This window comes from Eretmochelys imbricata, chromosome 8, assembly GCF_965152235.1.
Source record: "Eretmochelys imbricata isolate rEreImb1 chromosome 8, rEreImb1.hap1, whole genome shotgun sequence".
Taxonomy (NCBI): Eukaryota; Metazoa; Chordata; order Testudines; family Cheloniidae; genus Eretmochelys; species Eretmochelys imbricata.
Genome location: NC_135579.1, coordinates 61,076,806 through 61,101,109, shown reverse-complemented (window position 1 = coordinate 61,101,109; position 24,304 = coordinate 61,076,806). Strand labels below are relative to the sequence as shown.

Genomic DNA, 24,304 nt, shown 5'->3' with positions numbered 1-24,304 from the left:
TAATAATTTGCCTGTAAATTCCACAAAACCATAAAAAAAGATTTTGTACTTATATGTTAGTGTCTGTTAGGCTCTAACAACTATCTTGGTGACTTTTTAAATAGCTAAGATCTTTAACTTTCACAAACACCTGCCATTTGTGCATAGTAGATAAAAGGGCATTATTTGTGCATTGCAATTACATTGTTTTATCAGCAGTGTCAAGATGAGAGAGAGAGAGAAGGACAGGAGTTTCAACTAGTTCAGATAAATGTAAAGCTTTATATCCCTAATTACAGCCCCACTGCGTGCTGTGGAAAGCTTGTCAGCTTTGCTGCAACCTGCTATTGGTTTCTATAGCTGCAGAACAATAGGTTGAAGATCCTGATTACCTGGGTCTTGTGCTCCTCCCCTCTCTTGTTGTGGGGTGGAACAGTTATGCAAGAAGGGTCTGAAAGACTTCAAGCTGCAGGCATGGCAGGAAGCACAGCCAATATGACATGCTCCCACTCAGGGGCGTGCCCTGGGGGTGTGTGCGCAGGGGAATGCCCCCCCCCCCAATTGTCAGGCGCATGGAACTCTTCTGGCCCCCCGGGACCGTGGAAGCAGGGAAGATTGAGCTCCTCCTGGGGCAGGGTGGGGAGATGGGGCAGTGAGCTTCTGTGTCTCCCCCTTCCCCCTCCCGAAAAGGGGTCAAGTTTAAATTCCCTGCTTCCACCCTTGTGCCCTTTTTCTGCAGTCTCCCAGCAAGTACCTTTATATTCACCACATGGTTGGGGCTAGTCCCTACTGTATAGGTAGTGGTAATGGGAGACAGACAGCTGCTGTTTGGGAATGCTGCCCTGGGTGACCTGGCAGAAATAACACCAGAGAAGAGAGTGGAAATCATTCATGCTACATAAAATGCATGAACTTCTGTTTCTGCGCCTTTTGTCTCTCAGTAGGGTTGGGTAGTGTCAGGTGCAGCAAGAGCTCCATTGGTAACTATCCCATAGGTGAGCTGTGCTTCCACTGGGAAAGGGGAGGTGAGAGAGAAACATCAAGGGGGATGACTGTCCACGGGGGTGCCCTGGGAGGCAGGTTCTAAGGCTGGATGTAGTTTGCAGACTGTATTCCCTGACCTTTCATGGGCATTCGGATTTCTCTCTCTCTCTCTCATGGAAAATGAGCACTGACTCTGAGTTCACCCTTCGGGTATGTCGATTCTGCAGCTGGGAGTGAGCGTTCCAGCCTGGGTAGACGGATTTGTGTTAGCGGGGCTCACGCTAGAGCACTAAAAATAGCTATCTGGATGTTGAGGCACCAGTGGAGGCTCAGGCTAACCCCCCAAGGTCAAGCCCACCCTGCCTTTTGGGTCTGTGCTCAGGTGGCTAGCCCGAGCATCTGCGAGTGCTGTGATGTTCACACAGCTATTTTTAGCATGCTAGCACTCAGCACTGGCCTAACTCTGCTCCCACACTGAAATCAGAAAAAACGTGCACTTATTCCAAATAAGAATGTCCTCAGGGGGTGCTGTTGCAGAACAACTTATTGCTCTATAGCTGCTTCACTCAGTTCTCCCATGTAGACAAGCACAAATGTTTAATAGGAACATGGAATTAATTAAAACCTCTTTTTTTTTTTTTTTCAGTTAACTGAAGCCTTAGGCCATGTCTACACTAGCAAGCTTTCAGTGGCCCAGCTGTAAGATTGCTTACGTAGCCGCATTATGCTGATGGGAGAGCGTCTCCTGCTGACAAATGTCTTATGTCTGGTTCCTTTTACATAACTGCCAACCTTTATGCAAACCATCCAGTTTAAAAAAATCTAAGAAAACCTGTGGGATCAGGATCAGAACTGCATTCAGGATTGATAGAGCTAATTTCCTGTTGAATTTGAGAAGCAAGGAAGGTTTTTGCAGAGTCATCATTATGGTAATAAAAGTTCTTTAATTAATCTAAGGTTAGCCACAAGATATTTTATTTATACTGTGCCATCAAAGTCCATGGCACTTTACAGAGAAATGCATTTGACAGGTCCCTAACCCGAGGAAATCATTTGAAGAAGAGCTGAAAAGGAAAAAAGAAAGTTTCTGCTATGTATCATCTAAAAAGAGGATCTGAAAGTTATTAGACGCTGGGGACCTGTGCACCCCCTTCCCACTGAATTAGCCCCACATAGGCCAGTGTGGAAGGCTGTGAATAGGACTGGCCTGGGGTAGAGGAGCAGTCTGTGCTTATACTGATCCCCAGTATCCCTGGAACTTGCCCCTTCATCTCTCCACTCCCTCCCCACTCTGTGCATGGACTTCCCCATTACTGCATCTTCTTGTGGATAGAGCAGATTTCACCCTACCTGAACATCCACCTAATACTGACTTCTGATGGGGTGATTGTGCAGCGTGGAAGATAAACTGATAAAGTAGTAATTTATGAGGGAGAGTTGCCTTCTCTCAGAAGGCTACTATTAGAGCTTCCACCCTCTAATGCTGTACATAAGAATCCAAAAAAGAAAATGGGAGGATCTAATGATTGATTTGGTTGCACCAGAGTTATCACTAGAGCTGGTCAGGAATTTTAGGTCAATGTTTCTTTGTCAGAACATTCAGTTTCTACAAAATCAAGTTTTTAAGAAAATGGAAATTCTAATTTTCCACCAGTTCTAATGATTAGTGTTGGATGGTGCAAGGTGAAAAGGTTAGTAATAACCTGGAGACATAATGGTTACAGAGCAAAAGTGGTGCTAATGAAGAGGCTGCCTCTGAAATCATGGTCCATGGGAAGCTGAGATAGTGCTGCGGCCACAGTAGCCACAGTGTATGCTGTGCTATACATTCTTGGACTCTGCTTGTGACCATCTGATCATGGGAAAGACTGGGACCTCCTGTCCCTCAAAAATTTTCAGCCATAGGAACACTCACAACCGCTCCCATTAGGGTGACCAGATGTCCCGATTTTATAGGGACAGTCCCGATATTTGGGTCTTTTTCTTATATAGGCTCCTATTACCCCCCACCTCCTGTCCCGATTTTTCACACTTGCTATCTGGTCACCCTAGTTCCCACATAGGGGAAGATGCCCTCGTCCCCTGTCTCCAGCTGCAGAGTCTAACTGTGATAGCAGCAGAACTCTGTGTTATCAAATTTAGAATTTTTGAAGGCAGTGTCGGGATACAGAAAGGAGGAATATCCACAAGTATGTATTCCAAGCAGTCTGAAAGGGAAATTAACTTAATTCAGGGATGATTGATTGATAGTAATGCACATCATGTTGTGGCTTCTTTCAGCTGTTAACCAGCAATAAGCCTGGAGCAGTAACAATTTAGCTTGCTAAAATAAGCAAAAATAAGGCCAAACATTGGGAAGTGGGAAATTCAAGGGGAGTTCCAGCACTTTTGAGGATCTGGCCCATAATTCTAGAAGTCGGGATCACTGTGCTACCAAAGGTGGCATTGAACCATGCACAGCTGTTTCCCTAACAGCTGGACCCTTCACGGATGCTTGGAATGTGAGCATAAGATTCCCCAGAAAGTAAAACTCCCAGACTAGTAACAAAATTCATATGCATTCATATGCATACAGCCACTACAACAGGATTAATGAAAGAAAAGCCAGGCCAGTATTATAGAGCTGGCAACACCTGCTCTAGTAGTGGATGACAATTCAACAAAACAGAGAAATTAAATCTCAAAGCTGTTTCAAATGTAAAACCTGTTCTCATGAGTATCTCAGAGTTACTGATGCATGAACTCTAATGAGTAAAAAGAAAAGGAGTACTTGTGGCACCTTAGAGACTAACCAATTTATTTGAGCATAAGCTTTCGTGAGCTACAGCTCACTTCGTCGGATGCATTCAGTGGAAAATACAGTGAGGAGATTTATATACACACAGAACATGAAAAAATGGGTGTTTATCATGCACACTGTAAGGAGAGGTTTCAGAGTAACAGCTGTGTTAGTCTGTATTCGCAAAAAGAAAAGGAGTACTAATTGGTTAGTCGCTAAGGTGCCACAAGTACTCCTTTTCTTTTACTGTAAGGAGAGTGATCACTTAAGATGAACTATTACCAGCAGGAGAGTGGGGGGCGGAGGGAGAAAACCCTTTGTAGTGACAATCAAGGTGGGCCATTTCCGGCAGTTAACAAGAACGTGGGAGTGGTTGAGTCATTACACAAAGTAAAACTATTTCCCCCCCACCACCACCACTGTTCTTCAGACGTTCTTGTTAACTGCTGGAAATGGCCCACCTTGATTATCACTACGAAAAGAAAAGCTCAGGAAAGCTTATGCTCAAATAAATTGGTTAGTCTCTAAGGTGCCACAAGTACTCCTTTTCTTTTTGCAAATACAGACTAACACAGCTGCTCCTCTGAAACCTGTCTAATGAGTAAATGTTTTACTTCAGAGACTGAGTTTCTTGGAGCAGGGAACTCCTATTTTTGTGTGTGTCATCTACCATACTTTTGGCACGGCTGTATGGCCTTATCTGTACTTGAGATTCAGCCTCTGATGATCTGCCACTAGAGTAGCTGAAAACCCCCAGTGTAGACACGGAAAATGTGATTTTTCACTTGCTGAGCATATTTATTCCTGCCTGAGTTTAGCTTGACCAGTGCAAATTATGGCTTTTTTGGGACTTTAAGTTGTGAAGCTGTGCCAACTGCTGGAAAACCATGGTTGAATAAGGACTAATTCAAAGTATATAAATAATAAATAACAGTTAATTGGGTTGGTGCAGATAAACATCCAACTCTCTGAACTTGTGATATTTCTACAGATCCAGCAGACTCAGATATGTAATTCTGGTGAGATTTTGATACTTTTTCTTCATCCCAGTTGGAATAATAACTAATACATCTCATAAAGACAGCTTTCCACTCCCAGATTAAACCAGAAGGTGTGTGAGAATTAAAATACATACACCTGTCCGAAGCAACAAACCAAAGACCTAAGTAAATATTTTTTTGAACCTCAACAAAGGTTTGGGTTGGGCTTGTGCTTTGGGTAAAAGTTCAGATCAGTTCTTTCTTTAAACTGAATCAGTTTGTTTAGCCCTAGTCAAAATATAACTTTGGTAACTGCCTGATAACAGAGCTTAGATCCAGTAATAGCCTTGGTTACTATTAGGGTTCACTTATATTCTCTACAAGTCATTTGTCTATTCCAGGGCAGAGCATGTTATAAATGAGGGTCAGGAGGAAGATGAATGTCCTACAACAATTGCTCAGTAAGATAAGATAGGTGATGTGCTAAGTTAAAACTAAACTTCTATATTATATACACTAAATGTTTGAGCATGCTGGACTGGCCCCAGTTCTCTTCAGAAAATTTTACCATTTGGTAGTGTTCAAAAGTGATAGATAACAACAATTTTTTTTTTATATTGTAACTTGATTGCAGGCAGTGGATTTGCAGCAGGGATGTATTTAGCCTGATACGTTACTTAGAAATATGGTTATGGATTTTTATTTTATTTATTATAAGTAGCATTCTCCATGTTTTTGCTAGGTTTTGTACCTCTCAACTGACAGGTAGCTTTTAACATAGGCCTTTTCTGCTCTCGTGATTTCAGCCACTGGTGAACAGACTCTGGTTTAGCTGCAGCTGTCCAAACCACTAGGTAGATGGGGGTAAACCTTAGAAAGCCATAATGTGCGCTTTGGTACAATTTAACTTTCTCTGAAAGTGGGGGAAACGACGCTGTGCAAATCCTGGCACATAGCAGCTTTGCCTGTCAAGACTACACCAAGGCCTTGTCTATGTTAGACTTCTGCTGGCATAGCTTTAGTGGTCAGAGGTGTGAAGAGGTGCGACTGACATAGATGTGCTGGTAGAAACCCTAATACAGTACTGCATTTTTGCCAGTATAACTTAATTTATTTAGGTGTGGTGGAATAAGCCATACCTGTAAAAGCACAGCTTTGGCAGTATAAGCTGCATCTATGCTGGGAGTGCTTTGCCTGTATAGTCCCCATTATATGGTATTCCTAAAGTAGAATGATCTAAGGGAATCACACTGGTGCAGTTATGTTGGTGGTTGAAATTAGGGCAAATTACCAGTGTAGATACAGCCTCATTTTAGGATCACATTCTAACCTCAGATCTACGTGTGAATATGTAGAGCTCCCATTAAGGTATGTGGGAGTGCTGCGCTTCAGTAAACCGTCACTGTGAGCTGTAATGCCAAACCACTAACTGTGTTAAACCAGCTAGCTATTTCTTGTTCTTTAATTACTAGTTTCATCTCACTGCAGAATTCCTTCCCTGTTTGTGCACCTTAATGATCACACTTTCTGTGGGCGTATCTAGCACTTGCAAATATAGTGTTGCTCCTGCAGGCCTTGAACATTTCAAACAAAGTATCCTGATGGCCGAGTAAACAATTTCTTGTTATGTAACCTTTCTGGATTGATTGATTAGGAAGGAGTGGTCACACTTTGCTGGTGTGACTCTTAGAGATGATATCATTCATTACAAACAGACTTATGATATGCTAGAGAGGAAAGGTGAAGCAGAGTTTTAGGAAGCAGGAGACTAAAGAAGAAAGTATGACTGATGCCAAAGTTTTTGATCCTTCAGGTCGGTTAGTTCAGCCTTCCTTACATGTCTGACCATGTCCACACCAGAAAGTGAGCTGTTTGAAAACTGTTTCAAAACATGGTCCAAACTGAACCTGTTCCAGCTGCTGTTAGGAAGAGGACAAAACTATATTCAGAACCATTTTCAAAAAAGCATGCTCCACAAACTTGTGAAGATGGCTTTGAACAAGGTTTGGTGCTTCTCAAGCAGTGACCAAAGTTCACAGCTGGTTTAAATAGGAGCCACCTTTCAATCCTTTAGTGAAACCATTTCCAAACACAGCTCTCTTTCCATAGTGTAGCCACCCACAAGAAGTTACCATACAATCAAGCCTTGTGAAGCAAGTATCCAAGTTATGTTGCAGCCCAACTTGTTACAGAAGAAATCCCCAGCAGCTAAAATAGTTTTTGAGAGTCCACCTGCTGCCAAGGTTTTTTACTCTGTCAAGAGTTTGATTTACAGGAAGCAGAGTAGAGATCAAAAGATCTTGGTCTTAAATAGCACTTTGGGATTATTATAGAAATGCAAGTCACCATAATTATAATAACTTTTCATCATGATTTTTGCCTCTTTTTATGGTGTCTTTGAATCCTATTTTTCTAACTCAAGCTGCTCCAGAATGCAAGGCTGGTTATAAAGGCAGCTGATCAAAAGGTACTGTAAGCCGTTGTGTTACCTCTGCTGCCATAAGGAGCAGAGGAAATTTAAAGTGTGTGAAGTGCACATTTCCGGTCTGTACACTGTAATACTGTGTGTTATCAGCCACAGCCTGTTAGAAGTGGATTTTGAAGGATGCATCCAAACAGCTGTTGTCCAGCTGGTGATGTTTCTCAAGACCTTTCATGCTGAGACCTATTAGGAAGAGATTTCATGTTAATGGCTTATTAAGATTTAAAAACATTCAGATAGGTCTGTTTTGGGGGAAAGGCTATTAACATAACCCTGTCTTCATGTCTGCAGTTATGTGACCTACACAAGCAAGTGACTTATTCTAGAAAACAGTCCCTGGGCCAGGATCAGTCCCACAGGCACAAACTGTACTTTCTGAGTCAGTGGGGGCAGTTGCACTGTGGAAAGGGATTCATCTTAAGGGAATGCATGTGGAGTGAGTGGATTCTGCTGTGGAGGAAGACGGGTTTAAAGCTGGCTGTCACTTATTGGTGTCCTCCTGGCAGAAGTTCCCCAGGAAACTTGGCTTCTGCTGATTCAGCACATTTCCTAGCCAGGCTGCACTCGCCCTGTCTTGGGCTTGTGCGTCTCAGTTTTTAAGTAGTCTGGACAGTTCTGGACTCACCGGTCACGTGGGGGTTGCAGGTGGATTGCATCCCTGTTCTAGGATTGCTTTGTGCTGGTACAGTCAAGAGCAGGCCCTGAACAAGCTTCGCTTCAGGGATCTTTCCTTTCTTCTGCTAATCTGCTATCAAACAATTTGCTGCACCCAGTGCTTCATCAGAGACACTTAATCCACCCTACTCTTGTGCACACAGCCCAAAAGCTTTGTGCCAACTATTCATCCCACGTTGCCCTGGGCAACAGTCATATCCTTGTTCACCTTGTTTTTATTTGCACTTGGATTCCCTCCCAACTCCTCCTCCTGACACTGCTAGCAACTGGCCAAACCCTCATCTTATCTAAATGACATTCTAAGGCTCTTGTCACTTCTGCACAATCTAGAAAACATATTTCCTCTGAGGAGTATGTGAGAGCCTTCAGCTGTTATTGCAAGTTGTGTTACTACTTGGTTTACGATTTGAGTCATGATTAGTCACTTCCTATTGGCTAATGGAAAAAATCTTGGTTCACAGATCTTTTTTTTTCCACAGCTTATATTTAATTATAATTTTTTAATGTTGCTTTATGTGGTAATAGGACATGAGTCTTTCATTTCTAGGTTGCCGGTTGAAACCCTACGTCATCTCTGATTAATATGATTCCAATATGTAATTGTTATACATCTAGTCTGTTCCCTTTACCTATGCATGATTGTTCCCCATAGACTTTGACTAATCTAGTTTTAACTGTCCTAGGTAATGGGGCTTCCCCACTTTTCTTGGGAAGCTATTTCCCAGTCTAACAAATTTCATTCACAGAAAGAGATTTTCCTGTTCAGCATCTTTTTTTTTTCTTTTTCGTCCAGTTTATACCATTGCCCCTAGCTATATCCATCTCCATCCCTAATATATGGCCCCTTCAAATACTTTTACAATTATTACTACTAAATAATTACATTATAAGCCCTTTGGGGCAGAGACCTTCTTTTTGTTCTGTTCTTGTACAGCACCTAGCCCAACATGGTCTTGGTCCATGCAATACAAATAATAATAATAATAATAATGATCCCACCCTTCATTGTCTGTTAGCTAGGCTGCACAAATTTTAGATTTCCAGATGGTGTAAATTGGTATGGCGATATTCAATTTAGCTATGCCAGTGTATACCAGGTGATGATCTGAATTTAGTTAAGAACATAAGAACGGCCATACTGGGTCAGGCCAAAGGTCCATCTAGCCTCGTATCCTGTCTTCCAACAGTGGCCAATGCCAGGTGCCTGAGAGAATGAACAGACCAGGTAATCATCAAGATCCCCTGTCACCCATTCCCAGCTTTTGGCTCATAGCCATTGATGGACCTATCCTCCATGAATTTATCTAGTTCTTTTTTGAACCCTGTTATAGTCTTGACCTTCAAAATATCCTCTGGCAAAGAGTTCCACAGGTTGACTATGTGTTGTGTGAAAAAATACTTCCTTTTGTTTGTTTTAAACCTGCTGCCTATTAAATTTCATTTGCTGGCCCCAAGTTTCTGTGTTATGAGAAGGAGTAAATAATACTTCCTTATTTACTTTCTCCACACCAGTCATGATTTTATAGACCTCTATCATATCCCCCCTTAGTAGTCTCTTTTCCAGGCTGAAAAGTCCCAGTCTTACTAATCATTCCTCATATGGCAGCCGTTCCATACCCCTAATAATTTTTGTTACCCTTTTCTGAACCTTTTCCCATTCCAATATATCCTTTTTGAGACGGGGTGACCACATCTGCACATAGTATTCAAGATGTGGGCATATCTAGAGGCATTTACATAGAGACATTATGATATTTTCTGTCTTATTATCTATCCCTTTCTTAGTGATTCCCAACATTCTGTTCACTTTTCTGAATGCCGCTGCACATTGAGTGTATGTTTTCAGAGAACTATCCACAATGACTCCAAGATCTTTCTTGAGTGGTAACAGCTCATTTAGACCTCATCATTGTACATGTGTAGTTGGGATTATGTTTGCCAGTGTGCATTTCTTTGCATTTTTCAACACTGAATTTCATCTGCCATTTTGTTGCCCAGTCACCAAGTTTTGAGAGATCCTTTTGTAGCTCTTCACAGTCTGCCTGGGACTTAACTATCTTTAGTAGTTTTGTATCATCTTCAAGTTCTTTGAATCTTTCCTGAAAGGTCATTCTCTCCAGTCCTTTAACATTTCTGCCTTTTCTCCTCTGAAGTCTCTTCAGTTTGTTAGTCTCCTCTTGTAGTATTAAGGCACCCAGAACTGTTGACAGCCAAACTGTTTTTCTCTCTGGTGGCTATTCATTGCCTATGTGCAAAGGAGCATGGTGTCAACCCTATTCCTAATATGCAGATGCTGATATCATATTTACAAATCCTCATCACAATCCACCACCTTGTTGGCAAGCTCAGCAGAAGCACCACCAGCACTGGTCCCTCAAGTGATGTTGAAACTGCGGAAATACTGCTGCAGTGGGCACTTTCAATACTTAAGAGAATGTGGGGAAGTTTTCACTACCACTATCTATGTTGCACCTCTTCAATAGATAAATACAGAGGCTCACTATCCAGGGCTGTGAATCCAGCACAAACAATAAATGCCTAAAAAAAAAATAGGTACTTTTTCTTGTTTCCTCCTTTTAAATTTTAAGTACTGCATGGTACGAAAGCTCTCAACACACAAGTTTCCAGAGAAATCCTAAAGTACAGGACAGGAAGTATCTTGTGTAGCTAATAGATCTGCTGTATTTGGTCAGGAACATGATGTAAAATAATATTTATATTTTTTACTTATCAGATATTTTTTGTTCTGCAATATCAAGTGTTCTTCCTATTTTTGCTCTCTGGACTAGGCCCAGGACAAGAGGATTGTGCAATTGGTGTTTGCCTGCAAATTTGCCTGATCTCTTTTTAAAAAAATAAATAAATAGTATTTGGTGTTTACTTGAGCTAAAAATCAAGGGTATGGATATTTGCCAGACAGAAATGTACTGTATCAGGTACCTGGGTCAGGGAAAGTGCTCACTGGCAAAAGTGAAGGATCTGTATTTTCATAAACAATTTGACAACTTTCTTATTCTTAACATGTTATTCCTTTTCCCTGAGCCATAACTTTCTGAAATGAATTTGTTGCTTGACTGGCTCTTCTATTTTAAAGGTTTTGAAAGGACAGTTCTCTTCTAAACAATTTACAGAGCTGGGAACAGAACCCAGGGCTTGTGTTTAAGGGCCTGATCCAAAGCCCACTGAAGTCAATGGGAGTCTTTTCATTGACTTTGTGGGCTTTGGATCAGATACCAAATTTGCTGTGCTACCTTGAGCAAGTCACTTAACCTGTCAGTGCCTTAGTTTCCCCATCTGTTTCATGGGGCTAGTAATACCTCACAGAGAGACAGTGACAGTTAATCTATTAATGTAGGAGAAGCACTTTGTGATTGTTGGTTGGAGGGCCCTATAGAAGTGCAAAGTATTATTATACAGCTAAAATGCTGTTTGTCAACTAGGTTATTAGTGTATTGAGTTTTTGACAAAAGTATCTGTTACCCTAAAGTTTTTTCTCCCTTGGGATGTGGGTTCAGTTCTCATCTCAGGTTACTAGAGACACTGAGGTGGGTGATCAGAGGCCTTGTTTAACTCCCTACTGAAAATTCCTCATGCACAAAGCCAGAACAACATGTCAGGTTTTTGACTAGCAGGAATCCAGGACTAAAAAAGGAGGGAATGCTGCAAGTTAGGTATATTAGCAGAGGCATCTGGGGAAGGTTGTTTAGCAGTGGCTGGTGCTGTGTTTGATTCTAGTCATTGCCATTAGCCTATTACTTTCATGAACACCTAAAATTCACACAGGAATGGAAACTACACCAAAGGAAAAAGCAACCTTTCTGAGATATTCAGTTAATCTGATTAACCAACTTTTGGACTCAGGACATGAATACCACAAACTTCACAGATCTCCAACAGAATTTGTCAATTTTACAACTTGTCAGAGCTGCCCAAATACAAGACAATACTACACAGACACAACACATTTGGGTGGTGCTACAATAATATAATAGAAGACATATGAGAATATGGAGAAGATGGAAGGAGGTGATGGAAGGGCGGGAAAAGGGAAGGTATGGTTAGGTAGAATGGAGGTCCGTTGTTCCTCTCTATATTTTTTTTGATCCAAGCATATCTAGAAAAAGGATTCAAGTAACTTCAAATTCATATAACTGATCTCTACTGCATGACAGTATTCTTTTTTTAGCTGCTAACTCAAACAGGTCTGAATACCACTGATCTGTGGTGGGCATTAGCTCATCATGAACTTGGTGGTCATTGTAGCCCTCAAGAACAAAAGTCTTTTTGTGTGTGGATTTAAACCCAGATTAGCAGATAAATATCCTAGGATATAATTTTTAGCAGAGTTTTTGGCTTCTGAAGTAAATAATTTATTTTAACTCTTGTGTCTACCTCTTTCCACTGCTGCCTGACTGTTGGACAGTCCCATAATATATGCATCCTGCTCCTTTTTTCTTTAATAGAGTGCCATCGAATGTCAGAGGATAAGGCTACCCCTGTGGCATCCAGAACATTTTGAATAAAATCTTTGTTACATCAAGCATAGCCTGAGATCCACAGAGGAAGTTTTAACATTATGTAATATGCTCTGCCATTGGGGATTTTTATGGGCTGTGATAAATCCCCTTCCCATACTTTCACAAAGAACTCCAGATTAACAGAGTTCCCTGCCATTAACAAAGTATACATAGTTGACACGGGCCTGGGGAGTTTGAATTATTTCTAAAAGTTCGCAGTAGTTCTGGAAATCTTAGGCTGTGCAGGCCAAATAATATGTTAGCAAGTGTCTTAGCTGTAAATACTTCCACTCTGCTGAAGGGTCAGATCATAGCACTGCTTTAGTGTTAGAAAAGGGAGAAAGCCCTCAGCATTGACCAATTGGGAAACCTATATGATATCCCTGCTCAGCCAATTCTTCCAAATTATAGGTTTGTTCCCAATCTGCAAGTCTGAGTTCCCCACATAAGCATTTTTGCATGACGGTGAGGACAACATTGGTACCTTTTAGCTGGGATAGCCTAGCCTTCAACCTTTGCAGAGCCCCATTGCAGGCAGTTTAGTTTTCTCTACTGGACAAAAAGAGGAGCTGAGGAAACTTGCAAGGGGATACAATAGTGGTTCAGTCCACCTATGTGGAACCAGACTGACACCTGGGACATGATGAAAGCATGAGAGCCGATGGGAGATTTGATCATGTAAAGTAAATCATCCATTGTGAGCTCTGCAAAGCTGGTGCTATCCTTACTATCTTCATTTTTTGAACTTCAAGTTCACGTGTGTTATTTTTCTCAACTTTCCACCATGACCCACTTAAATTGCATACTTCATCCAACACTTTCACCTCTGAGGTCAAGAATGCATTGCAACAGGGTCAACCACATGCTACCACAGTTGCTGCATTTGAAGATGGTAATGTCCTTTCCTAAATCCAATGACTTGTAAAAGCAAAATTACTGCTGATGGGGGATGGAATCAAGTGCAACTGAAGAAAAGAAGAGTCCTGAATCAATAAGCCATGTAGGCTACAGCCCAGGACAACATGAGCAGCAACATCTAAGATCTGTGCCAAAGCCCCTTGAAGTGAATGGGAGTTGTTGACTTCAACAGGACAGGACTAGGCCCTTAGTAAATAAAAAAGATATGCAAATGCTTGGTCAGAAAACTTTTGATTATACTCAGTCATGAGTTACCCTAGGACCCAATGGATACTTCCTGCATGCTTGGGCCTGATCCAAATCACACTGGAGTCAAAGGGAGCCTCTCCAATGGATGAGGCCTGTGTCTGACACAATCTGTGCACATAGTTTTGTCAGTTTGCACCACGCCTGCATGGTGTGGGAGCACAAGCTTCTTAATTCCTGCTTTTAGGTGCAGAGGGCCAAGTTGCGACACTCCTCATGTCAGCCCAGTGCCACTGAAAGGGTTAATCCTTGCCTGCCTCAGAGCTATTTTAAAGAAAGCATGCAGTACAGTTCCTTGCCTCCCTCTTTAGCCCCCCTTTCTTGCATGTCCTTTCTTTTCATTATTTTGATTTTCCTTTGACGTCTGTGGATGTCTAAGAAACACACCAGCTAAATAAACACCCAGCTCCACTCGTAAGTGCATTTTCCATATAGGTCAGTTGACTTTCCAAGCCCTATAAATATTAGATTAACTTTGGGTCCTCTGAAAGCCTGAAGTTAGGATCAGATCCAAGAATGCACATAACTTTGGTCTGTTTTAAATCTGTAGTGCAGAAATGCAGCAAAATATTCAGTTAAAATACAAAGCCAGAGAGCTGGCTTGGAAAGATAAGCTAATTGACAGAAGTATTTATCTTGAACAGGAATACTTTTAAGGGACCATCATATAATTGTTGTCCATGTGTACTTTGCAGCTTATGGAAACTCTGATCTTAATTATTATATTCAGGAAAAATTGTCTACCAGTTCAAAGGAGCCTCATTTTAAAGTCATAACTAGAGAAAGAGTGTAGCGCTATCTTCCCCCAGGTTTGGATTCTGGTCAACCATCATCTCCCATTTTAGGGAGCTCAGGGGTAGTGTTGAAGAGTGAATCAACAAAACTGCATGAACGTCACTTTTTATGACATGTTTCTAAAAAATATTGGCCACAAATTTTTCCACAGAGCCTCCTAAAAATTTCCAGTTTCTCCAAGGTCAAGAATAGAGGGGCCCATTCTGTTGGCATGGTAACCTCTAGAATTAGGTCACTACACATTTGTTCATGCGTGCACGCAGTTCATGTGCACCCATGAGGAGCCAAGAAGTAACATGCTGGAGGAGATTCAGAGGAAACCCTCGTTAACTTTCTGCCACCAAAATGAAGATAAGGTTGGGATGGGTTTCTCTGATGTAATTTGCTCCCTCTCTGGTACTGTCACTCTTGCCAGAAATGGCTTATCCTGAAGGTTATAAAGATACTTCTGAAGGGTGATTTATTTATTTATGTATTTATTTATTTTACATTACACCCAAGAGATAGGTGTTTTTTTTTATAAATGTCCGAATGGAGGATGTCTATAGATTCCCCGACCTCTAGAAGCTCTTTTATAAAGCCATCATTGCCCCATAATTTCAAATGGCATGAGTGAAACAATGTGCTTGTTAATATACTCAATATATTTTTCAACAGCTAAGTATAAATATATTTAGGAAAAACACTTGATGTAAGTTTATTTGCCAAGTGGCGTGGCCTCCTTCTTTGGTTGTGGTTGGGAATAAATATTGCTGTTTAACTGTGCAATGTCCCCTCCAGAGTTCTAACCAGGACTTACACCAACCACAGGAGGAATTGTCCCCTGACAGTCTTTCCCGGGTTTTACATGGAGTTCAGGGCATGCTGGGTGTTTAGTTGAGTGCTTTGTGGATAGTGTGTTCATACTGTGTAGCAAACTACTCTAATTTAAACTACTATTGTTGTCTAGCTCCATACTTAAACCTGTCCCTGCTGTTGTAATCAGGGTAAGGTTTCATAAGACAAGGAGCGGGGTCTCCCTGTGGGGATAGAGACTCCATTAATGCCTGGGGTGTGGAGCAGAGACTACTATTTGTCTTCTTTCATGCAAGTTAGAGTTCTGAAAATGTATAATTCTAATTCTTTTTTGCCTCCTTTTTAGCCAATTTAAATTTCCAGAAATTGTTCCAGGTGTCACAATGGAGTCACAACCTTTTCAATTCACATCTCTGGTGCATACAGAATAGACATATGAGTGTTAATTGAGATTTTCAAAGTCAGGCACAGGATCTACCCACATAAATGGAAGATGTTTGGCTAAATCCCTCTGTTTTTAAAATCACAGCCACCATTAATGGATACCTGCCCACATTGGAAACACGACCCTCTACCTGGAATCAAACCCTTTTAGTTATCTCAGTGATATTTAGAGCTTTGACTATACTCTTCTGCAGGACACCGGATACACCTCAAGACCATAGACTTCCCATCACCAAGATGTATAAACACTCTCTTGTCAATAGCAAGCAGAACTCTGAACCACGCGGTCAGGAAGCATGGCCGGTAGCAGAGCCAGTCTTTGGACAACTTAACACGTACAGCTTGCCTCTAGTAGACTGCCTGATTGGCTACACGGTCTGGTTGGTTGGAAAGGGCAGCAGCTCTTAAGTCCAGCAGCAGCAGTAGGTCCATGACTATTTCAGGCATTTGTTCATAGTTGTGATAGCTCCTGTGTATACTCATTCCTAGTCCTGTTTAGTCTGACTCACCTTGCTCCTGGTTCTTACCCTTGGCTCTAATTCCTGGCCTCTAACACTTTGTTCTGGCATCTTGTCTCTGGTTCTGGTTTTGATGCTGACCTCTGACTCTTAGCTCTTGACTCTGTGACCCTTGGCTCTGGCATCTGCTCTCTGCTTCCTGACTCCTGTCCCAACCACTAGGCTCAAGCACCCACAAGCTGGTTACTGATACAGGTTGACTGGTGCTCCAATGTCAGGGCAAGCTCTAGTGTTGCAAACGCCAAACATTTTAAAAAATCATGAGGTTGGCTTAAAATGAATGAGAATCTTTAAAAATAACAAATTTGGGGGCTTTTTATTTACCTTCTGGTTTTCTAATGTTTAGGGTCTGTTTTGGACATTTTCAAGCTCTCCACAGCTGTAAAATAAAAGCTGAGATTCTCACCGAGTCAGTTGTCTCCAGGACTTGGACCTTTTAAAAAATAAGAATGATCAAATATTGTCAGGATTTCATCACAAGCCTCACAACTCTGCTATAAGGATAGTAACAGGTCTCCTCTCCCTCATTTAAGATAGTTAAGACCTGGATCCCCAGCATCACTTTATTCCTGCAGTCATTGGTTATGCTTCTAGCACAAAATGAGTGCTCAATGTGATGCAGGCCCGCTAGAAGGCACCTAAACAAAGCAATAATGGAAAGGTTGCAATAGCTCAAGAGCGCTCCAGCTTTAAGACCACCTCTCCCAGTCTAGAAGGTCTCATTCCCTGCAGAATTCCTCCTACTGCCATTTTCAGCCCTTAACAGCCAGTCAATTCTGCAACACCAGGAATTCAGTAAGTAAATCTGCTTGCGGAGCAGAGCACTGCATTGTCTCCACTAAGCTGCACCCTATGATTTTGCTTGTGGTGATGAGTTTCTAAGTAGAATTCAAAGTGAATAGTTTGGGACCTGGTTATCTGTCTAGTTGTGCTAGCCTAGGCAGTAAACTATCTGTAAACAGTGGAGAGGGCATTCTCTGTCAAGGCCCTTCTACTCCAGAGCGTGCTCACACTTGATCTGCCCCACCTGGAGCGACTAATCACATTCACAGATGCTCCAAGGCCCATTTTTTTTTTTTCTCCTAGGCATTTGGAGAAGAGGTTGTGTGCAGTGGGAGTCTTTCTTTGCTAGCTGGATCATTGCTTGGGGAAGGAGGGAGAGTTAACTATTCAGCTACTTGTGAAAGGAATGAGCAGAGCAGTTATCTGTTGTCCTTGGATACGGATATAAAAGTACCAATTGTAATTATTATTATTGTAAGGATGCCCAGAGTGCAGAACAAGTGTCTCCCAACACAGTAACTTTTTAGGCATCAAAAGAATAAATACAATTATTTCTCAAGGGATATGGCGATGTTAGTAGAAACCTCCCAGAAAGCCCTTTAGGTATTGCCATACTTTACTAGTGTCCACATTGCTCTTTGTCCAGTGGGGATGTTGTGGGAACTGTGGAATAGGTACTGTTGGATTCTCACAGCAGACTGGTACAGCAGCAGTTGGAGTGTGTGTGTGTGTGTGTGTGTGAGAGAAAGACCCAACTATTTTACTGAAAAGGTTTTGTAATGTGGATACACCAGGGTGGATTTAATTTAAATCAAATTGATTTAAATCACTAGTCAGGAAGACTCTATTTAATCATGGATTTCTACATAAAGGTACATTCTTGTTGGTTGTTACCAACCTGAAGATCCTGCATGTTCAGACATGTTCCTTTCATCATCTTCAACACAGCTTCCTCCTGAGAAGGAACATTTCTCATGATGTTGTTTCATTCGGGCAACTAGGCCTTGCATTTCTTTGTTGCACTGTTTGCATTTTGCACACATGCCTGTCTTACCCACAGGTAGAGGAACGTCATTAAAATATTCCCAAACTGGGTCTCTTTTATGGCCAGCTAGCATTACAGGTTTTCCCTTTTAGTGAGAGAATGGTATGGTAGATCTCAAATCAATGAAGGCTACACTCAGAAAGACCTCAAGGCTTCTGGAATATGCTGCTTGGTTCTACTGCCTGTCCCTCCCTTCTCACATTTATCGCCAGACTTCTTCTCTTTGTTCAGATCCATTCCACCCCCAACAATCTTCTATTCACTGAACTTTTTGAAACTTTGCACTTGTAGAGAGAGGTAAAGGATTGACTCTGTACACACATTTGCAGAGGGACAATAGGGTTGAGGTCTGTTATTTCTCACCTCTATATATTTTTGCTGTTAACAAGCTTGTTATCTTAAACATGACATGAATATATTGTCTCATACTATAGAATTAGAATTTATAATCCCTATTCCATGATGAGATATCTTTGAGCGACAATGTATCTTAATTAAAGCTATCTTTAGATAAAATGCTTTTTGAGAAAGAAACCTAACAAAAAAATCCAATTCTTTTAAATTTATTTTTTTAAATAATTGATTTTTAGCCACCCTGGGGTACACTCAACTGTTGTAAGAACAGTGTTAGCAGTGCTTAGCGGGGGTGCTTGTCTAGTGAAGAAAGACCCTTATCAGAGGCTTTATAATGTAAGGCTTTGTCTGCACTGGAATTTCAATTTCATTGGCAAAAACTTTTCTTGTTCAGGGATGTTAAAAAAAACCACACACACCCCTCCCCCCGAATGACAGAAGTTTTACCCACAAAAAGCGCCAGTGTGAACAGCGCTTTGTCAGCAGGAGAGCTCTCCTGCCGACAAAGCTGCTGCCCTTTGTTGACTACTCTGTCAATACTAGGAAAAATTAGTACCCACCTGACAACAATCATACAGCTGTATTGCTGCTAGCAACAATGTAAACACTGGCCTAGCCAAGGCTGACAGTGTTTTTACCTCTGTCACTTAAGCCTGCTCTGACCAGGTTTTCATGATCTGGGGTTCAGATCCCTTAGGCCTCGTCTGTAGTAGCAGATTTGCAGCTGTGCTGTTGCTATTATGCGGGTACTAATTTTTGAAGTGCAGACTCATCAGACCTGATGGAGGAATAATGCTACTGCCTATTTCTCCTCCAGCCCCAGTAAGTAAAGGTGTGTGATCCATTTAAAAAATGGAAACGGACTGATTGCTCTTTTCTAATTGGTAAATCCACCTGTGAGATCTGCGGCCATGTCCAATGATATATGTGCCTGATTTGTGGGGCATATTGCCCACCAGTGTTTAAGCTAGGGCTGATAGGAGGAGGATCACTTTCTCTTTTGTGTGCTTTATTTTTCCACTGATTTTTAAGCTTTCCTTGGTCTTGCAAACTTTGGGAGGCTTTTCTTTGCACTAATCAAGCTTGCATGCCTGTCTGCCTTTGTTTGTTTTAGGGACACTGCCAGTTCTTATCCTAACAGCTTTATCAAGTGCTAGAAATTAAGATCCCACTTGTAACAGAAAGGTTGCTGTAGAATAGCACCCATTCCCAATATGCTCTCCCCTGCCTATCTGTCCATTGCTAGATAGTGTCTTGTGTAGCTAGATTTTTTTAAAATACATGGAGTATAGGCAAGACAAGTTGTTAGGAAGCAAAAAAATATATACTCAGAGAAATCTGGTATCAAAATAATTTATTTAAAAAAAATTCAAAGACAACTTCCCTGAAGTTTTGCTGTCCTCAAGACAGGATTTGTGGCATTCCTGGCATAAATGGGAGTGTTCAACACTGCCTTAGTCTACATAACGTAGTATTATACAGCCCCTGTTTGCTATGGGCCAGATTCTGCCCTTCCTTTCACTGCATGAAACCCCACTGACAGAATTTGGCCCTGTATAGCGTAGTTAGCTACTCTACACCTCTTTGAAGCAGAAGATGCTATGTATCCCTCTTTATCTCTTTGCACTATACAGTGACAGTGTTTGGTGTCACATGGAAGACCGATGCATCTATTTGCGGCTGTGAAGGAACCAGTATTAAGAAGTGAGTGAGTGATAACACACAGCCAGTTGTTTAGGAAAAAAATAAGCAATCAATTATTCAAAGCTGTCCAAATTCCCAGAAATGTTTGATTCACCGTGCTGCCTCACAGCTTGTTTACTTTTAAAAGAGGCAGATCTGATCTGACCTACAGTATCAACGCTTTCAGTGTGACATAAGGAGTCTGACAATACACCGGGCTATGATAATGCATGGCAATACCTTCTCTCTGCACTGTTCACTGATGGAAAATGTATCATCCCTGGACACTGGCCAGCAGCTTTCCAGGCTCCATCTTCTAGGCTTCTAACGTCACTATTTACCACTCAACTCTAAACCACCTTAGGCTATATTTCTGTCCATTTTTTCCCACTACATCTGGGCAAACCTTCTGTACATTCAGGATTTCAGTCTTTCAGGTTATGGAGCTGCTAGGACACATGGCCTTCTTCCTTAGCAGGTGAAACAGAATTCTCCACTTCCCTTCCCTTCAGAGTTCATGTCTCTTGAGGCTCCCTGGTAATCTGTGACTGTTTACACAGTTCCTGATAGAATTCGGACTCCAAAAATCGTGGGTACGCATTATTCTCCATCAAGCTGTAGACTCTCTTCTGTGCAGCATTGAAGCAAGTGTGTGTAGCTTCTTGGATATTCTGGGCAATCATGTTCTTGGTTTGAAAGTCTATGTTTATCTGAAATAGAATGCAGGAATGTGTTACTGAGAGTGTTCACCTCAAGCAAATACCATACACAAGTTAGATAAAAGTGAGATTTCATTAACACTAAGGCCCTGATACTGCAGCCTTGAGGCAGACAAAGCTCCCAATGAAGCTACTGAAGGCCTCCTCCCTAGAGATCAGATCCCTAGTTTTGTAATAAGGAACATTTTCTGAAATGTATTGCACTATAGGGCAACTGAAAAAACTCAAATGATAATCTTATATCAATGATGATGCTCTTTAAATACACTGTAGACTTTAATGACTTCTGCTGATGTACTCAGGCTGAGGATCTGACCCAGAATCTCTGTGAAAACACTCCTGGCCCAATTTTCCAACATGGGAAACTGGGATGAATACATTATGGTATCAAGGTAATATTTGGATGTTAATAATTAGCATTCAGGGACATAAATGCATTTTGGGAAACGAAATTTCAAAACATGGGCCCACAGTGGACATGGGGATGAGAGAGAGCCTTGAAGTGGTGCTTAAATTGAGTGCTCAGTACTAGCAGTGATGGGTTTTTTAAAACCACTTTTTACCTCTTTGGGAGCCTCTTTTTCAATGAAGTCATTGTAGATCTTTTTAGCCTTGGATCTCCGCTTCTGTGGTGACTTGATTTTCTTGAAGTCTTCACAGGCCAGCCAGAAATCTATGTTCTCCTCGCAGAACTCCGATTTCAAAAAAGTTCGAAAAGCTGCAAGACCATCTGGGGAGCAAGAAAAGGGAGAAATGTATGAGCTGAAAATATTCCAAACAAATCTTGCATTTTCCCCTACCAAAAATATATCTGCTTTCTTTCAGAGTTGTCAGAACACTTTAAATAATTGCCTGTGTATATAAAGTATATATTTAGGCTCCTACAGTTTGCCAGACTCTCTTTTTAAATAACTGAAGCTATTTTTGAAGAAAAAGTGCCAAAAATGAAAACCATGTAAAATCAGCACACTTCCTTTAACATACTGCTAGGCTTAAAACAAACAAACAAACCCTCCGCCAACAACCATAAAACAAAACTCCTCATTATACAGTTTCTCTCCAGATCTGAGTTCTAGTATGTTAATCTTTAGACTGGAGTAAATATTTACGACAGAGCTATAAATCTCTGGAAGACATTTGCAATGGAAAGAATGACTCAAAGTTGATTATCAAATGCTGATTTTTTTTGGGAGGGGGGGTTTGTTCAGCAATTAAGTGGTTTTCTTTGCAGAGCGGCTGTAAAACCTATAGAACCTATAGCGGATTCAACTCTCATAGACTCTATTGCAGGATCAAGTCCACAGTGGCTTAATGTGTATATATCTAATAGCACTGGAACCAGGATTTGTCTTGAAGTAGATCCCTAAGTGCACAAAAATCTTTGATAAAGAACATACTTTTTATGAAGTGGGGCTTTGGGTTGTTTAAAAAATAGAAGTGTCTGAGACCAATATCAAGCTGCATGCATGAGGTTGTTCAAAAGGCAATTTATAATCCTGATATACATGGAAAACCATTGCTAATTCTTATCTGAGGTAGCCTTTCCTATTACAAAACCCTACAGAGAGACCATAACACGTTTATATTTTTACATTGATTTGTTACTCTTTTCAGACTAACTTACATTTATTAGCTAGAAGTTCATCAAAAGCTTCTGACCACAGCTGGGCTTCTTCAGGAGAAGGTCTATATAAAAGGACGGAGAACATTAGTTAGATTGCACGGCATATATTTCTGTTCCTTGCATATTAAATATTTCAGATTCGTTTGAGTGAAATTTGAATATTTAAGTTACCTGAAGTAAGCGTGTTGCTTTCCTTTTTTGTTGGACTTTGTTTTTGTAGAAGTGGAAGAGTTTTGCAGGAAGTAGCTCAATCTTGTTTTCCAATCCTTAATGCTAGAAGAGAGAGAGGAAGAGGGGGGGAAATACATTAAAATGAGCTAACTGAAACTATCCTTCCAGCTTTGCACGTTTTGATCAGAGATGGGACTGATCCTCCAGTCTATAAAGAAAATGCAGAATTTCCCTTGAAGTTGCTGGTAGTTTTGCCTGCTTAATAGCTGTGGGAGCAAGCTCAAAATTTTTTTCTATTTCAAAAAAAACAGGACCCAATCCTTCTATTTCAGTCAAAAGCAGTTTTTCCACTGACTGGAGCAAGAGAGCCCACAGTGACTGGAAAGTGACTAATTGTAACTAAGGCATCTGTGAATTTCATAACAAGAGGTGTGCTTTTATATCTGAGGAACACAGCACACTGACCTCTGTTCTTCCCCAGTACTATTGTCTGTACTCAGTAGGAGTTTTAGCTGAGTGAAAACTATTGTGTGGGGGGCCTCCTGGTGCTCAGATATTTAGAAGACCCTCTTCAATTGTGCATCAATATGGATTTGGAGATTTAATCTCTTCCTGCTTGATTTTTGGAAGAGCCAAAAGCTGGATCTCCCCAATCTAAAAGAATATATTTTCAAGTGGGGAAGTTACTCCAGTTTAGGGCCACATGGTGAAATCTGTGGAACAGGTGAGATTAAACTCTGCAGCGGTGGCACAAAATCATCTCCACTAGCCTCTATATGAAACTGGGAATTACAGAATAGTTTTGTCCCTTACATTTAAAATATCATGTCTTATCCAGATAGTGCAAACAGGATATTTATTATAAACATAACAATGGAAGATTTTCAAGTGTTTTTGTTTTGCTTTGGCAAGGCGCAAACCCTGTAAAAAAGTTTAAATGACAGAGCCATTTGAAGACACCAATCCAATGTAAAATTGCACAGCTTGCGCAGTGAACAAAGAATGGGAGAAAAATGTGCTTACATTTTCACCGCTCAAACGTGAACTGAAGTGAATCATTTCTGCACAAGATCTACATTTTTTCTGAGCTACCACTGAGTTATATTTCTCATCAAATGATCAGTTCAGCAAATACAGGATTTTTTGCACATCAGGGTTTTTGCAGTGGAGATATTTCTCCATTTTTAAAAACTCCTTATGATATCAAATACATAAATTAACCCACTCTTGCACTGCTCACATATTGCACCCAAAGTGAGTTTTTAAAAAAGTCAACTCTGTCAAATAGCTTAACGAATAGCATAAATGGTTTCTCTTTTTTCCTACTGAGATGCAACCTCCCTAGTTTGAATCATTGTTCTGAAAGCAAAGGGTAGCTCTTTATATAAACGAAAGCTGCTATAAATATATACACTCACATAGTTCTCTTCATCTTTCCTTTCTTCTCCTCGTTTTGGCAGCTGCTGGGAGTTCTCTCCATCTGTCCACAGTCGTGCTGAAGAGCAAAGAAGATTGCACTTTGCATACTTCTTTTGTTTTATCCCAGGACTGATTTGCCAGCCACTGCAGTAGCCTTTTCTTCACTCAGAAGTTGAACTTGAAGAGCCAGAAAGGCAGCCTCTCTTTATAGAAGGCAGCAGGCGAATGGGTTGCGTTTCGGTTACACCTCCTGAGCACGCTGATTTGCTTGTAGGGAAGCACGCCAAAGCACACTCCCCTGGCACGTCCTTAAAAGGCTCTTACACTGAGTACAGTGCTGACGCAGTGTTCCCTTTTGCTTTATGCAGTCTTCTCTTGCAAAAAACCGGTCTGG

General features: G+C 41.1%; 1 protein-coding gene across 1 annotated transcript; it reads right to left on the bottom strand.

Moving 5' to 3' along the window:
* Nucleotides 1-19,631: 19,631 nt before the first annotated feature.
* On the bottom strand, nt 19,632-24,065 carry RGS2 (regulator of G protein signaling 2). Its single transcript, XM_077823909.1, has 5 exons — nt 23,910-24,065; nt 22,492-22,593; nt 22,321-22,382; nt 21,260-21,426; nt 19,632-20,687 (listed from the first exon to the last, which is right to left on the bottom strand). The coding sequence occupies exons 1-5, from the start codon at nt 24,014-24,016 to the stop codon at nt 20,493-20,495; spliced, it is 633 nt and encodes a 210-aa protein (XP_077680035.1). The 5' UTR covers nt 24,017-24,065; the 3' UTR covers nt 19,632-20,492.
* Between the last annotated feature and the right edge of the window lie 239 nt (nt 24,066-24,304).

What these genes read in the sequence shown, in the direction of transcription:
- RGS2 (XM_077823909.1), bottom strand. Translation starts at nt 24,016, where the DNA reads ATGCAAAGTGCAATCTTCTTTGCTCTTCAGCACGACTGTGGACAGATG. An exon ending in AAGCAACACGCTTACTTCAG is followed by an intron (nt 22,383 to 22,491) that starts GTAACTTAAATA and finishes CCTTTTATATAG; the next exon opens with ACCTTCTCCTGAAGAAGCCC. An exon ending in AAAAAGAGGCTCCCAAAGAG is followed by an intron (nt 20,688 to 21,259) that starts GTAAAAAGTGGT and finishes ATTCTATTTCAG; the next exon opens with ATAAACATAGACTTTCAAAC.